At 37.4% G+C, this 14823-nt stretch overlaps 7 protein-coding genes across 13 annotated transcripts in view; 2 read left to right on the forward strand and 5 right to left on the reverse strand.

The window, feature by feature from the left end:
• LOC114880266 (hemicentin-1-like) overlaps positions 1 to 14823 on the forward strand; it is a 126320-nt gene that overhangs the window by 11885 nt on the left and 99612 nt on the right. Inside the window, exons 1-2 of one of the 4 annotated variants that reach the window (XM_029196108.2) lie at positions 14022 to 14102; positions 14518 to 14647. In XM_029196108.2, the coding sequence (XP_029051941.1) occupies positions 14590 to 14647 (58 nt within the window). In that variant the 5' untranslated portion in view covers positions 14022 to 14102; positions 14518 to 14589. Of the gene's footprint in view, positions 1 to 14021; positions 14273 to 14517; positions 14648 to 14823 lie in introns of those variants that run through there. The other 3 variants (XM_029196106.2, XM_029196105.2, XM_029196107.2) reach the window with 3 other exon arrangements.
• LOC114880269 (calcium and integrin-binding family member 3) lies at positions 3051 to 4354 on the reverse strand. Its single transcript, XM_029196112.2, has 4 exons — positions 4087 to 4354; positions 3914 to 4034; positions 3661 to 3841; positions 3051 to 3290 (listed from the first exon to the last, which is right to left on the reverse strand). The coding sequence occupies exons 1-4, from the start codon at positions 4170 to 4172 to the stop codon at positions 3073 to 3075; spliced, it is 606 nt and encodes a 201-aa protein (XP_029051945.1). The 5' UTR covers positions 4173 to 4354; the 3' UTR covers positions 3051 to 3072.
• LOC114880267 (protein misato) lies at positions 4437 to 6796 on the reverse strand. Its single transcript, XM_029196110.2, has 5 exons — positions 6329 to 6796; positions 6178 to 6258; positions 5656 to 6102; positions 4778 to 5582; positions 4437 to 4719 (listed from the first exon to the last, which is right to left on the reverse strand). The coding sequence occupies exons 1-5, from the start codon at positions 6404 to 6406 to the stop codon at positions 4511 to 4513; spliced, it is 1620 nt and encodes a 539-aa protein (XP_029051943.1). The 5' UTR covers positions 6407 to 6796; the 3' UTR covers positions 4437 to 4510.
• On the reverse strand, positions 6869 to 9312 carry LOC123987630 (p53 and DNA damage-regulated protein 1). 2 transcript variants are annotated; one of them, XM_046288337.1, is made up of 3 exons: positions 9093 to 9312; positions 7310 to 7538; positions 6869 to 7225 (listed from the first exon to the last, which is right to left on the reverse strand). In XM_046288337.1, exons 2-3 carry the CDS (start codon positions 7536 to 7538, stop codon positions 7062 to 7064), a joined length of 393 nt encoding a protein of 130 aa, XP_046144293.1. In that variant the 5' UTR covers positions 9093 to 9312; the 3' UTR covers positions 6869 to 7061. The 2 variants fall into 2 exon arrangements, with proteins under 2 accessions (XP_046144293.1, XP_046144294.1); XM_046288338.1 differs by lacking the exon at positions 9093 to 9312 and adding an exon at positions 7633 to 7725.
• On the reverse strand, positions 7637 to 9086 carry LOC114880271 (G patch domain and ankyrin repeat-containing protein 1 homolog). Its single transcript, XM_046288336.1, has one exon. It carries the CDS (start codon positions 8865 to 8867, stop codon positions 7716 to 7718), a length of 1152 nt encoding a protein of 383 aa, XP_046144292.1. The 5' UTR covers positions 8868 to 9086; the 3' UTR covers positions 7637 to 7715.
• Positions 9412 to 10455, forward strand: LOC114880270 (mitochondrial import inner membrane translocase subunit Tim10). Of its 3 annotated transcripts, none has more exons than XM_046288339.1 (2): positions 9412 to 9509; positions 9796 to 10455. In XM_046288339.1, exon 2 carries the CDS (start codon positions 9995 to 9997, stop codon positions 10283 to 10285), a length of 291 nt encoding a protein of 96 aa, XP_046144295.1. In that variant the 5' UTR covers positions 9412 to 9509; positions 9796 to 9994; the 3' UTR covers positions 10286 to 10455. The 3 variants fall into 3 exon arrangements, with proteins under 3 accessions (XP_046144295.1, XP_029051946.1, XP_046144296.1); XM_029196113.2 differs by having other exon boundaries at positions 9480 to 9601; XM_046288340.1 differs by lacking the exon at positions 9412 to 9509 and adding an exon at positions 9591 to 9683.
• Positions 10673 to 13275, reverse strand: LOC114880268 (regulator of chromosome condensation). The gene is made up of 6 exons (XM_029196111.2): positions 12936 to 13275; positions 12745 to 12828; positions 12025 to 12404; positions 11561 to 11927; positions 11214 to 11486; positions 10673 to 11131 (listed from the first exon to the last, which is right to left on the reverse strand). Coding segments are annotated over exons 1-6 (1296 nt in total). The 5' UTR covers positions 12937 to 13275; the 3' UTR covers positions 10673 to 10940.

A 14823-nucleotide genomic window follows, 5' to 3' on the forward strand; every position in this document is an offset into this window, starting at 1 on the left:
AGCCTTAGAAAGTAACGCGTGTTCGTAAAAAGGACAGAGAACTCCTTAATTCTCTGTGCATCAGCGTAATTTTGGATAAACAGAAAGAAATGAAAAATTCATAACTTGACGTAAATCTTGCACGTTTCACGGTGTCGAGTAGACACTATAATTGTAATGAAATCAAATGTTTTAAGTGGGCAACTCGTCCAGCAACTGAAAAGTTCCTGAACCTTTGAAAAGTTAGCAATATTGTTACCGTTTCCTTCGGAAAGTTACGAAACTGGTTACCTGGTTGTCGTCGCGATAATTTAACCAGACTTTTGCTGTTCCATTCGAATCGAGCACGCAATGAATTACCTACTTGACGTAAAGGCTCCATTGCTCTGAATAATTGCGAGCCTCGTGACATTACGCCGGTATTGCCTTCGCTTTTCTCGATCTCATCTATCGTGTGGCGTAGTTAGATTTTCTAAATTACAAAATACCTATAGAAAAACTCTACATTCTTAAATTGAAAAGGGCCTAGAAGATTTAATTAGATCGCATTCTTGGTTGAACATCGAAAAAGACATTCTACACCATTGGATCGTATACTTCGATAAGACAGGTAGCAAGGAAAGAGGAACGAACGGGACATTTTTTTAATTGTTCCGTCCAATTACGATTCCTTCTGGAGGAATATCTGAAAAGTATTGGTCCCTCAAGAAGAATGGGACAGTCGTGGCGATTTAACGAGGTATCGCGAGCAGTCTTGGGTGACGGTAGATGGCGGCGATTTAATCGCGGCTCTTTTCGACCGCGAGGCCGACTTGGTTCGCGATCAACGAACGTATTGTGTTCCCCGAAAAAGGATCTGTCGCACCTTCGAGATAGCGCTCTTTTCGGCGAGCCGATTTATTCTTTTTCTTCTTCTCTTTCGCGGGAACATGGAGTTGCTGGAGGAAAAAATACGCGTTCGATTACACGCGTGAGAAATAGCTTCTAGAAAACAGTGCAATCTCCTCTCATCGCTTAGTAATACCTTAACCGTTCTAATGGCGGGCTGAAAATCGAGAAAGGGGGACAGACGAGCGTCGGATATATCCAGATTCTGTAAGATAGAGCAATGGAAACAACCAAAACGGTAACTAAGTAATTGCATATCAACTGGTTCAGTTTTAAACATGCAAAGTTTAACAGGATTTCATGACATAAAAAGATGTTTAAAAATAAATCGACCATTTTATTCTGAGCAACCTAATATAATATCACGAAGCGGATCGAAAAGGTTTCGTGGCGACGATGTCGTGGCGCGATCGCGGGGTCGAGGTCCCGAGGAAGGTTCCAGAGATCTCCCGCGAGAGAACTCGCCCACGTAGGGTGCCGTAAAAGTTACCTTCAAATCTGCCCTCCGCCAACCGCCTCCGCTATCATCTCACAACCAACCCTGCTCCCCCTCCCCCCTTCTCAACTTCTCGTTACTCCTCAACTTCTCTTTCTCTCACCTTCCTTTCCTTTTCTCGCCACCCGCGATCTCGTACCTATTCTTGTTCCTCTTTTCCCCGATTTCTTCGTCTCCCTTCCACCAAAACACGTCGAGACGATGCTTTCCAGGCGTCGCGTCGCATCGCGTCGCGTCTCGTCGACGAGCTGCAAGAATGTACGGATACTGCTGTGGCACCGCACACTGGAAGGTGGTGGTTGGTCGGCTGAGATCTCTAAAGAGGGAGAGACTCTGTTGGAGATTCACGGAGCAGCAGTGGCGGGAAGAAAGAAGAGGAGGTGGTGGCGGCGGAGGAGGAGGAGGAGGAGGAGGAGGGAAGGGAATCTCACAGAGGGTGTCGACGGTGGACCGAAGGAGGCGAAGGGGGCCCTGTCGGACCCCGATGGCCTGGTGGACGGGCAAGAAGGGATGCGAGAGCGGGGAAACGGGAGAAGGATGAGAAGTGACCGGATGGCCTTGGTCCCAAGACTCGGTTAGTTACCGCGCGGCCGACTATAACTGGTTGAGCTCCGTAACACACAGGGCGGTATCTCCGATTTCGACCGCTTTTTTAAACACGACCGGACCACGGGCCACCGCGCGCCATCCGCGTCACCAGGGCAGCATCGAGGAACCGTCCAAAAGACTAACGCCGAAAACTGACGACCCTTACAATCTGCAACCCCATCGTACCACCCTGATTTCCCTTTCTTTCTCGAACCCTTCACCCTTGATGAACTCTTATATGTACTAAATATCGTGTTAACTTACGCGTTTCGTTTAACTTTCGTGCAATTTTGTTATTACCTTCAATCTTAAGAACTCGTGAAGTACCAGCTAAGTTGATGCTCGAAGTATGAGATTAATATTTGCTTGAATACTCAGCTCTCTCAGATAATCTCTACCCTGTTGTAATTCTACACTAATTTAGCGTTTCAATTAATAGCAGTACATATAAGATTTTAGCCATTAATGGTCAATTTCCAATGACGCGTATATATGTCGTCCACAGTAAAATGGTTAACAAGCAACACGAAAATGATGGGTTGTTACCGAGCTGCACTTTCTTCTTCTTCTTCTACCTGTCTTCCCCCTCTCTGTTCGTTTAAACGGGTATAATCGACTGCAGGTCGAACATCGGGAGGTTTTGTCCTTGTTACCTTTCAAGATCGAATGCTCCTCGACGACGCGCACCTCGCTCAAAAGCAACGCCTTAATAACGCATTCGCAAACGATTACGTTTTAACGACGCCTTTAAACCACTGGAAATCAACTGGATCTTCGAGACGAATCGTTCCTCTTTAGCTACGCTTTTTCCCTCCAAACCCTGCGTCGAGCATTGGGCGAGAATTGATTTATACATCGTTACAAAGGATATGTAAAAGTTATTGGAGCCTTTTCAGAATTTGCAGGAGGTTCCTGTACGGAGTGAAAACAAATGGCCTGGTTATTTGGTCAGCATTGCCGGTTGTTGCTCAACAGAAGCAACTTATGAGATCGTGAGATATTAAAAGGTATACAGACTGTTCAGATAAGGTTGTATGAAATTTTGGGCTCGCAAAGAATAATCATATTTTCTTAGGTGAAGGAGTTGCAGTTGATTTTATTGAATTTCGAAAGTGTGAAGATTAAATTCTTATGTGAAAGGTTGCCATAAAATCCGAAGCTCTGGTGACGACGTGTTCAAATTCCAAATACGATAGAACACCGTCTCCGTCGATGTCGCTTTCCTCCAAAACTTTTCGGCAGACGGTGGCCACTTCTTCGCCGTTCAGACCACCTTGAACTAACTGTCGACAGGTGCGCTCCAAATCGCTCGTTCCTAGCACTCCATCCTCGTCGAAATCTATTTATCCAAAAATAAAAGTTACGCAGAGAAATCAAAGGCACGTCTTCGATCAAGCAAATAGAATTCTTTTAGAAACGGTTAACCGGCTTGGTACTTAACCCTTCACCCTTCTATCTCTCTCGTATTGAACCGTTAAGAAGATTAATTATCTATACCACCTAAAACCCACAACGGAACAACAAGAAGGGTAAGAAATGTTTTAATCGATCGAATTACAAGCTGTAATTTATAGTGCAAGGAGAAAATCAATAGACGGTCTCGTGCCTGAGCATCACACGTATATCTACTTCTGAATCCCATAGAACGAAGCCGACCTCGAAACTCTCTCACGATCCTCTGTCTGTCTGGTTCACGCGGTGGTCCGTACCGTAAATCTTAAAAGCGTAAAAGACCTTCAAGTCCCGCGGCGCCTGCTCCGAAAAAACCGACATCATCTCGAGGAACTCCTCGAAGCAGATTCCAGCGTCGTCGGACGTAGTCGCTTGGCCCAAATTCTGAACGACTCGTCTAGTGAACACCTCCGAGATACGTTGCCTGAACGGATTTTCCTGAAACGTAATCGTTCAACGTCGAACGTGTTTCGTGTTTCCGTTCAATCGTAAGAAAAATCCTTTAGAAACCTTCAATTCCGGTATACGCGTTAGACAGGACAATGGTATACGAAGAGTGGACGCTTGCTCGGCCGTCATACATCGTGGAACTGCTCCAGGATCACCCATCTCTCGAAATCGTTTAAATATCCTACACGGAAACGAATGTAAAAAAGCTTAAACTTCCTAAAGATTGGATTTACCTCAAGATTTCCTTGCGCGTGAAAAAGGTGCAGTCTTGGTAATCCTCTAGCTGTTCCTCAGTGAACGTCGCTACCTTGTTTCCCATTTTATTCAGTAACGCGAACACTCGCGAGAACAATCTTATATAGACGTGAAGAATGAAATTTTGGCCGATGCTTCTTCGTTTACGACTGAGTTTTCGCGCTAGGAATGTTCAATAGGAAATCTAATAACCAGGGTGTGTCCCGCCACTCCCATATTCAAGGTTGTTTCGGTGAAGAATTTACGAGGAAAACCCAAATTCCCTCCTGACCGACCATTTTTTTCCAATAACCTTGCAAAGAAGAATTGAGAAATGAAAGACTCGATACAAATTTTACAAATGAAAAACAATGTATTACAAACAAGGTTCAAAATAAGATTAACTGCATTCGTTAGTGTTTTTTATACATAATGGTCTTCATAATTTTCTTTGCAATCAAGCAGATGATTGAGGCACTCTTTGAACTCGTCTTCTTCTAAACCTGATTCCATAAACGCATAAAATTTCTTGATGCTTCTTATTTTGCTCAATTGAACGTGCAAAGATTCGTACATCGTGCCCAGGGTGTTTCCACTGTGTAGACCAGCCATAACAGGAACCGATTTAACGTCTAAAGATAGATAATTATGTAGAAGAATGAAATGATTTGTTCTATTTCATTGACTTACCTGATCCTACAGGCCACTTAGCAATATCTCCGGTTTCAGTGATGTCGTTACTGAAAATTTTTGGGAACGGTTCCTTTACGTTCAATGCTGACGAAATGGTCGATAAATAAGTAGCAGATGCATGACAAGTACACGCTAAATAAAGCGTCATCATCTCGTGTACGGTAGAACATCGGTATGCGGGTTTTGACATTTGTTTCATCGCCTGGGGACCGGATCGTTTCAATCTATCTTCGGGGATTCCTCGTAAAACTACGCTTTGCATATTTTTGTCCATTGGTATGTCGCAACTTGGTGTTAAACTTGTCCATATGTTTCCCTCGAACTCGTCCAGCACATCGATCAGATCCATTTTTGCGACCATAGGAAATGGCAGACTCAAACTCGTTGCGGCTGCTTTTCGACCTAATTTGTTCAAATCCGCGCACAAGTCGGATAGAACAACGTTTGGATACTCTTTACGTCTATATCTTAACGTTAACGTGTCTAAAGCAGTTCCTAAAAGTGCACTGCTATGATAGTTTAATTCGGCATCGTATATTAAATGATTAAACGGTCTTGGATCACCAGGCTGTGGCCAACCCGTTTGTCCACAACAAAGTGGACTAAACAAGGAAGAATATTCTCCTATTTGTTGCCAACATAAAGCTGTATTTAGTGCTTGGACCAGATTCGACATAGAAGGTTCAGTCTTTTTACTGTCCATACAGGGAAATGACAATATACTTTTTCCATATTCGTCTCTTAAGTACTGCATACACGACGCCCCAAGTCCAGCAAAACCATCCACAGAATCTAGAATTATCTATATTTCATAAATATCATCAATATTATGAAATGATACGAGGTCAATCATTTATATAGATTAATTCACATGCCTGAAAACCTTGCATTAAATCACAATCTTCCACGTAGGCTCTTATTCTATCACAGAAGTCTTCTGAAAATTTCTCTGCGTTCCATAAATTCCTTCCATAAGTAAAAACATCAAATGGTTGTGTTGTACATTCGTGCTTATACTGTTTCACAATATTCACTGTTCTAGGGTGAAATCTAGGTACTAGATAGTCCACCCATGAATTAATGTGATCTTCTAAATCATAAGACGTAGGTTCTGAGGTTTCAGATGGCTCTTCTAAACTTTTAACAAATGGTGTTTTAGTAGCCGGTTCCTCCTGAGTAACTTCTACCTTTTCTTCGTCCCATAACAAGCATTCTGTTCCTTGATACCGTGGAATATCATATAAAGTGCCTTCCTGTTTTAGGTATCCACATGATTCTTTCAAATCCACAAGTAACAGTCTAGGTGTATAAGTCACTTCTCTCTGAAAGAATATCATCCATTTGTTTTTAGCCATAGATTATAAATATCTACATTTCTGAATTTAAGAGATAGATACCTTGAAATTTTCTCCTTCTCTGTATAAAACATCATGATTTACTTCAGAGGGATTAGCTGGATCATAGGAAAAATTAGATTCCTGAAAATGTTTAAATGAAAATTAACTTTCATTTTAATGATCTTCGAAGAGTAAATCTTATTGTAATTACCTGTAGATTCCACCAATGGGTTCCAATAAAATTGGAATAATGGCCCAGCTGAATTGTTAATACCTCTCGCGACGTCATCTTTTCTTATTTATACTAACTTTTCATATATTTAAAATAACCACTTCAAGATAAGGTTAAATCTCACATATATTATATGCGTTTGTTTAACGTCAGTCAAATATATGTTTCCATATATGACATCAACAAAAAATTATAAATTTCCAAATAATACTGGTGTTAAACATTTTGCACTAGCTATTTGTTCACTATTATTAAAAATTAGCTTCAGTACACACTGCTATCAAGGGATCACCTGTGCCATGTTTATATGAAAAACACATGTTGACGAGTACGGTAACTTTGGAGGATTAATCAATAATCTATTATTAAATTAACAATTAAGATTTATTGTATGAACCGTATGTAATATTATGCGGACAATTCAGAGCGCCCATTGTACCAGAGGCACTAAAACCCTTCATACTAATTTAACATCTTAAAATATACATAGTACAACTAAAGTAAAACAACACTCAGAGGGATTTTTAAAGGAATCTCTTTTTAAAGCATACATAACATTACAATTGTACAAACACTTATTATACTATTATGTTTCATTAGTGCTTTTACATTCTTATAATAAATTTGTACAAATTTCATACAATACTTAATTAATATTTATATAAATTGACTTAGAAGCAGCATTTTTTAACAATAAAGTACTTGTATACATTTAAGAACCTAAGACTTGCTTTATTGCTGACATCTCTTTATGAGACATGGGTTGTAACATCAAGCCTGGAACAGGTGGATTAAGTTCTAAATCCCGCAATTCATTCACTTTAATTTTTAAATTACTTCTTATTTTATTAATTTCAATGTCACATTCCTTTTGATCTGCAACATAATAAAAAATGAAATTAAGTACTGTTCATTTAACAAAAATATCAAAGCAAATGAATAATAAATGATATGCAACACCTTTTACAAGTAATTCTTCTGCAGTTTTGGATGACATTTTAAGCAACAATGGTCCAACAGTTATCCAAGTTTTGTTACTGCCTGCCTTCTGTAGTGCTCTCATACCAACTCTATCATCATTTCTTCTTTTGTCCAAAGCAATTATTTCCTGCCTATCTGTAAGAATCTCCCCTGCTTTTTCTTCTACTTGCTGAATGTGTTTTAAAGCTTTCTCTTGATCAAGTTTCATCTGTAAAAAAAAACAATTTCTCAGGATATTGCTTGATCTGTAAACAGTCTTGTACATATCGAAATCAAATGGAATAAAACAAAAATTCACATACACATTTAAATAGTGAATGTAAAGTTATATTGTATTCAGTCTTATTAGAAAAAGTTTCAAAGTTTCAAATGTTTCGGTACTGCTTTAGGATAAAGCAATACGTAGCGCTTTTTCTTTTCTAACTTCCCTACTTAGTAATTTTTCCCTATCTTTCTTTTTTAAGCCTTTTTGCTTAAGCATTTTAGGACTACCAATTGCTGCAATATCTCCAGGTTTGAAATGTGTTACTCTGTATTCTTTCTCATTCGGTTGGCCTATTCCTTTTCTATCAGTTTTTAAACAGGTTTTAACAGGATACTTTATTCCTTTTCCTGATGGTCCAAGACCACATTCTTCATCCCATCCATGATTTAACAGCATTTGATAGCCCTTATTTTGTTTTGATATTCCATACATTGTACTTGGTAGTTTTGGCTTGGAGTTAAAAATATGTAATGTAGATGTTTGATGTTTCTTCCAAGTTGTGTCATAAAAGTGAACTTCACAAATATCACAATAAAACCCTGTACTTTCGCTTGGGCAATTCTTTTCATTATCAATATTGTGATATATGATTTCATTATTATCATCTGACTTTTTATCTGCTGCAGCATCAGTATTTATTTCTGATGTATATGCATCTGTTTCTGCTAATGTTTTATTAGTTATAGATTGTGTTCTCTTTTTGAGTAAGGCAACTATGTTTAAATAATTTTTTTTCAATGCCAATTGTGCTGCAGTAAGGCCAGATTTCTCTTTCGCTTTCCTGTTAGCACCAAGGTTTAATAAAAATTCTACAATATCTAAGTGGCCACAATATGCAGCCGACATAAGAGGTGTCCAGCCAAAATCATCCATCAGATTAACATTGTCATGTGTCATGTGCTTCGATAAAAATTCAAAATCCTTTTGTTCTACTGCTTTCAATATAGTATTAATTGTCACCTTTTCATCAGTTCTTGAATTATATTTAACTTTTTCATTGCTGCCATTCATTGAAACTGGCTTGTCAGTTGCATTTTGAGTAACAAACGATTTCTGTTTACAGTGCTTATGCTGTAACTTTATGTTTACATCGTTCTTTTCATGTATAATTTCCTCGTAAGCTTCTTTTGCTTGGTTGTCTTGAAAATTTAAACGATGTTCCTTCTTTTCCGAGGGTATCGGAGAAACATCGCAAGATTCTCGAACAAACGTCTTCCATGCTATACCAATGTTGTGCGTAAAAAAGTTACTTTGTTTCAACATATTTTTCATTAATATTGGATACAAACTTCAACAGGTAATTATATGCAACTGTTTATATTTAGTTACAAGCGTCTTTTATTTTGGATAATTTACACACTTGTTTCTTTTATGATTTAAAGGTCCGTCCTTTTTTTTTCTTTAACATATCAATACATTAGGTATAAAAACCATTTACATAAATGATCAGAACCAACACTGCATCCGTCAACTTTACCAATTTCATGTAACAATTACCTTTTACAACTACTGCAAACTACTGGCGTTTGATGTTTGATCGTAGATTCCACTTTTCTTATGACGCAAATATATATGGATGTGAGTAAGTACCTATATATGTATATATATGTACAAACATATGTATGTCATCTTACAGGATAGTCACATACAAAACATAAAATCCTCTAACTTTTTATTTATTATTTTATACAGCCTTCTTTTAATTTCTTTACTTTCTTCTGCTTCATCTTTGCTTTTTCTACATTCTTTATAATCTGCCATCACCTTTTATTCATTTGGTGATTTAATCACAAGAAACTATACGATATCACTAGAAAACCAGAAACCACATGGTCGCATGATGATCTCATGGTTGTATGATTACATGGTCACATGTATAGTCATAATTGCACGGCTGCATGAATGAACGTACAGGTATATGCAATTAATTTTTAGTTCAACGATATTTTGTATGAATTAAGAAAAAGAATGGCTTTGCAAAGTATCACAAAGATAGCGATTGGATGGTAGGTTAATTAAATGTGCACGCAGTCGCTATTTTCAGATTCTTTTCTTAATGGTTAACGTCTTACATAAAAGAATTTGATAGTAAGAATAAATAATATATACGTTTCTTTATATTTGTATTAATTCGTATTTCTGAATCCTTATAGTATGTTCAGATCGTTAGATATCATTTATATAGTAATAATTTTTGCAGGGCTGCAGCTATTGTTATTGGAGTATGTGCTTTTTCGACAGCGAAAAAAACGGATACATGATAGACGATATGAGAATATGAGATCAAGACAACGCATACGTGATTCTAATATTATAGATTAGAATTATATGTTTGGTAACATATATGTGTATATATATATACATACATATTATAAAATAAGAAACAATTCAACTACAAAATGGCTGGGTTACCTCAATTCAGTGAAGAACAATTAAAATTAGTAAGAGATATAGAAATTGAAATGATGACTGATATGTTTCACCGTATGACATCTGCATGTCACAGAAAGTGTATTCCACCAAAATATACTACCGCAGAATTAAGCAAGGGAGAATCTGTATGTCTAGATCGTTGTATTGCTAAATATTTAGATGTACAAGAACGCATTGGGAAAAAACTCCAACAAATTTCTTTACAAGAAGAAAGTTTTGCAAAGGGTAAAGCTGTAGAACAACCAAAAATGAATTAAGAATACTATTTTGTTAGGGAAACTTTATGTATATTATGCATTTAATAGTTTTTTCTTCCGATGACCTGTAAGCATCTATCACTTAAATAGTGGTATAATTTATATTTACAAAGTGGTTATTTCTGTAGTTTACAGAATGAAACTTAGAATAAATGATTATAAAACCTTTATTTTGCATTTAATTGAATGACTTAAATGCAGCACTGTTTTTGCATTACTATGTAATAGTTTATTATTTTAGGCCAGTGTCCTTGTAGCTATGAATGTTATTTAATTTTCGTTATAAGCAATATTTTTTTCTTGTAATTGAAATTGTAATACTGGGAAGTGTGATAAACATAATATACTGTGTAACCTTACATGATAAAAGGAATTTTTGCAATAGTATGTAATTCTCAAGTAGAAAAATGTATTTTATTGTAATACACAATTATAAGTAGAAAAAATAACAATAGAAAGAAAAATTATACACACATTTAAGTATCGCGTGTTACTATCGAAATTACGATACTTCATAAAAAATGTATTCATTACACTTTCTTCTCAACCATGATTTTTTTGTAAGAAAGTTCAATTTCGTTAGATTTTCTTCATTTCGTTGTCCAAATTGCTATCACATGCGCGAAACACTTTAAATTTAATAAACAAGTTGCCATTAACCGGCAGTTTTTTTTTTAACGGGGGACGTTGTCGCTAACGCTAATGTATGCTGTCCTCCACCTGAAACTCGTACTATCGTTTTACCTTCTAACTGTTTTCCTTTAACTAACACAGGTTTTTCAGAATCTTCTTCTTCTCCTGTTCCCAACTGGCCGCTAGAACCCATTCCCCACGAGTACAAATCCCCTATACCGAGAAAGCATAATATTTAATAATAATTATGCTAATGATAAGTTATTAATAAGCAATAATAAAATAGGTAAACTACCTGATTCAGTAACAGCAAAAGATTGAGCACTTCCCGCCCCAACGTCAACGCATTTAATGGAACTTAAAGCAGGAACTGGCGTTAACTCTTTTGCATCTGAACAGTTAGGACCAAGTCCAAGACGACCGTATTCTTTACGACCCAAAACAAATACCTGGCCAGAATCATCTAGAGCTATAGTATGATGCTGACCACTACTAATGTGTTTCCAAACCTTTCCACTAAAAGTTTTAGAAATTTGGGGGTGAAAATGAGTAACTGGATCTTTTAAACCTGAAACAATTTTTGTAACATTTAATAGTATTTTGCAGTTTTCTATAGTACGCTGTTTCTTTCGTATTACTTACCAATTTGATAATAATTATTTAAACCAAATACATATATATCTCCTTTTTGATATTCTTTAGCAAATGTACAATATGTTCCAGCCCATATATCAGCGAACTCTAATTTTTTAGTAACTTTAAATTCAACTAAAGCTGGAGTTAACAAAGGACCCATGCCGTGACGGGTATTTCTACTAGCTGCTCTAGCACCTAAGCGTCCTAGTTGACCTTGTTCTGCACATCCACATGTATACACATGCCCATTTTCATTAAGTAATACTAAGTGATCAGCACCGGATGCTATTTTTACTATTCTTACATTAGGCAGTATTTCTATAGGAAATCGTTCGTTTCCTTTCAAAGTTAGACCCATAGTGCCATGAGAATCCTTGAAGATACATTTCATTTTACATCAACTTGTATTTTAGGAACCGTATACCGGATAAAATAGTAAAATTAAAAGAAAATTTAAAGAAAAAGTATACCCTGAAGGAGCCCCATGCAAACACCCGTCCATCTTCCAGTAAAGCCGCACTATGGGAATCCCCAGCCGTCACCTGAACAGCTTTGGAAGGTAGACTGACGGAGCCTGGTTCACTTTCAGAACCATCTTTAGAAGTATCCCGTCCCAATGCTCCTTCATCGTTGCACCCAAATGTTAATACTTCTCCTGTTTGTCTTAAACAGACATTGTGCATACCACCAGCTGCTATAGCAACAATATCTTGGTATGCAGGAACAGTTGCTGGACGTGTCTTTTCAACAACATTTTCTCCTAAACCAAGTTGTCCTACATCACCTTGTCCAAATACCAATATCACGCCGCCGCTCGGAATTTGTCGGAAGTCAGGTTTCACAATCAATTCTGTGAAATGCATGCAAATGTTTAGCTGTTACGATATTTCATACACGGATGAACGATTAGGTTCGCGCCAATTCCCGCTAATTGTAGAACATCTGATATTCACGATATTATGACAGAAAAAATTGTTTCAAACGTTTCTGGAAACTTGCAGAACACCTTAAGTGAACTACAAACCATCCACTACGGAGATACAATAATTATCGATCGTAGAATCGAAACTACAACCATGTGCATCGTGGTTTTACACTCTTGATAACATTTCTCTAGATAAATAACAGTTTGTAAGCGAGAAAAACACGATCCTGAGTAACTGCTGGCCTTTAATAAAATAATGACTCACCTTGTTTCTTCCTGATCTGTTTCGGCTCTCTTGGACCCTTCGGGGTAGTCAGTGCTGATCGTTTTGTTGCTTTCCTTGGCGGCACTAAAAGTATATCAAGGTTATGTTTACAAATACACGTGTAAAATCGTTTTTATGACTGTCATATACTGAAGATTGAATTTTTTTAATATTCCCATTTATATACGTACTAATTTTACAAAGCGATTCACTTGGAAGTGGAATATATAGCGCCTTGCACTCACTTGGCGCCAAAAAGTTGCAATGCTGCTGACCTCGCGACTGTTGCGCAACTCACAGGAGGCGCTAACGTCCGGTTTATACAGAGAACCTCGTTACTTTAATATCTTTGGTCGATTTTCGACTACAGACCTCACTTCCGACGTACGAAGCGCGTTGGCTTCGTAACGGAAATCTTCTCTTCTTTGTTATCTTGCACAACACGTGCTGAACACGTACAATAACCTATCCTTCTTCGTTTGCTTTGATAGTACGCCATCCAAACGACGACGCTGAGTAGAGCTTGATCAATTGAAAGTATTTATGTTTTTCAATGAAAATTTCATTAATCGAAAACCAAATAATATGTTACAAATACGTTAGATAATTATCCATTATAATTTCAAAGGTTAACGAAAAATTATATCAATTCCCTTTGAAAATTTTATGCCACGTGGACGATCATTCAAGGTATTTACCGGAAGCATACGTTCGGTTAAGAAAGGCAACACGTTTGTTGATTATTGCAGTGAAGCGAAAGGAAAAAGAAATGAAAGCACAAATAAATGTTAGGATTGTAATTTGATTGCAGTGTCGATTTAATTTTTTGGATCTAGTTTCAAATATTACCCTTTTTTGTTGTAAACTTAATGGTTCTGAAAAAAAAGAATAGAGAGTACAAGATTTATTTACAAACGATCGTAATCATCTCGTTTGTATGTATTAAAATAAAGCTGATAAGTTCAGGGGGTACCATTTATGAATAGCAAGTATCGAGATAGTATCGTAACAAATTCTAATTCCATCAGTATTAACTTCGTACGTACATTTTCCGCTGCGAAAACAATTTGGCAAAGACGACACATGGTTCAGAATAAGGCAATAAATTCATCGAATCCTTGGGAATCGCGTTAATTAGAAAATTAGCGTGTTATGGGGGAAAGAGGTATCTACGGGGGCGATACGCAACGAAAGAACGAACGACACGGTGTAGGAGCCGGTGAACGTTGAATCAGAGGGGGCTGGCCGGTTATCAGAGGGTTCAAGTACGTCGAGCGCGCCAGTCGAAGCCGAGACCTCGTCCGCGCAACTTCTCCCCGTGAGCCTCTGTGTCGAACGGCTTCGCCGGACTTCAACTCGTTCGTTTCTCATGTTTTTCTTAATATTTTTATCGTTGTAACGCTTGTTTATTTATTGGATCGTGAACCGAAAGACTTGTCATTTACATAGGGTTTGTGTTTATATTTAAAAAACTTTTAACCTGTTAACCGGATTATTTTTTCTATCGTAAAAGTGTTGTTTTCTTTTTGTGAGTGCGAACGAATAATGAATAAAAATGGATTACTAGGTTGATGCAAATAAAATGACCGATTTCTTTTGTAAATTTTTCAGAGCTTTAACTATATTTTAGTAAAATCAAAATAATAAATGAATAAAGAATGAAAAATAAATTAGTACCATAATCATTTCTGTCGGCCGTTTGATATGCAACAACCTAATACACAATTCGTTATCTCTATAAAATCATGTGTTGTTAATTCACACGGTTAACAGGTTAACAAATACACGGGAATCGAGAGTGAACAAGGCAGGTGCAAAGGCAGGTTGATGTAGAGCTGAAGAATCATGACGAGAGTGCGTCGACATCGATTCATCCCGCTTCTGGTGCACATCTTGCTTGGTGGTAAGTTTTTAAAAAACATTGTTTTTTTTTTGCATCAATATTATGTCATCGGTTTGTAAACGGGAACAAAGTGAATTTCGCAAGAATGTTGCAAAAAGTTTGAGTTGGCACGTGTCTACTGTTTATCGGCGCACATTGCCGTTGTTCGCGCGAGATTTAACCTTTTGATTGAGAAG

This window comes from Osmia bicornis, chromosome 13, assembly GCF_907164935.1.
Source record: "Osmia bicornis bicornis chromosome 13, iOsmBic2.1, whole genome shotgun sequence".
Lineage (NCBI taxonomy): Eukaryota > Metazoa > Arthropoda > Insecta > Hymenoptera > Megachilidae > Osmia > Osmia bicornis.

Coding starts and splice junctions, on each gene's coding strand:
- LOC114880269 (XM_029196112.2), bottom strand. CDS start 4,172: ATGGGAAACAAGGTAGCGACGTTCACTGAGGAACAGCTAGAGGATTAC. Junction 4,035..4,086: donor ACGCGCAAGGAAATCTTGAG/GTAAATCCAATC, acceptor GTTTCCGTGTAG/GATATTTAAACGATTTCGAG. Junction 3,291..3,660: donor TTACGCTTTTAAGATTTACG/GTACGGACCACC, acceptor TTGGATAAATAG/ATTTCGACGAGGATGGAGTG.
- LOC114880267 (XM_029196110.2), bottom strand. CDS start 6,406: ATGACGTCGCGAGAGGTATTAACAATTCAGCTGGGCCATTATTCCAAT. Junction 6,259..6,328: donor CCCATTGGTGGAATCTACAG/GTAATTACAATA, acceptor AAACATTTTCAG/GAATCTAATTTTTCCTATGA. Junction 4,720..4,777: donor TAAGTGGCCTGTAGGATCAG/GTAAGTCAATGA, acceptor ATCTATCTTTAG/ACGTTAAATCGGTTCCTGTT.
- LOC123987630 (XM_046288337.1), bottom strand. CDS start 7,538: ATGAAACTTGATCAAGAGAAAGCTTTAAAACACATTCAGCAAGTAGAA. Junction 7,226..7,309: donor AGAAGAATTACTTGTAAAAG/GTGTTGCATATC, acceptor ATTATGTTGCAG/ATCAAAAGGAATGTGACATT.
- LOC114880271 (XM_046288336.1), bottom strand. CDS start 8,867: ATGAAAAATATGTTGAAACAAAGTAACTTTTTTACGCACAACATTGGT.
- LOC114880270 (XM_046288339.1), top strand. CDS start 9,995: ATGGCTGGGTTACCTCAATTCAGTGAAGAACAATTAAAATTAGTAAGA.
- LOC114880268 (XM_029196111.2), bottom strand. Junction 11,487..11,560: donor AAATAATTATTATCAAATTG/GTAAGTAATACG, acceptor AAATTGTTTCAG/GTTTAAAAGATCCAGTTACT. Junction 11,132..11,213: donor TTTTGCTGTTACTGAATCAG/GTAGTTTACCTA, acceptor TTCTCGGTATAG/GGGATTTGTACTCGTGGGGA.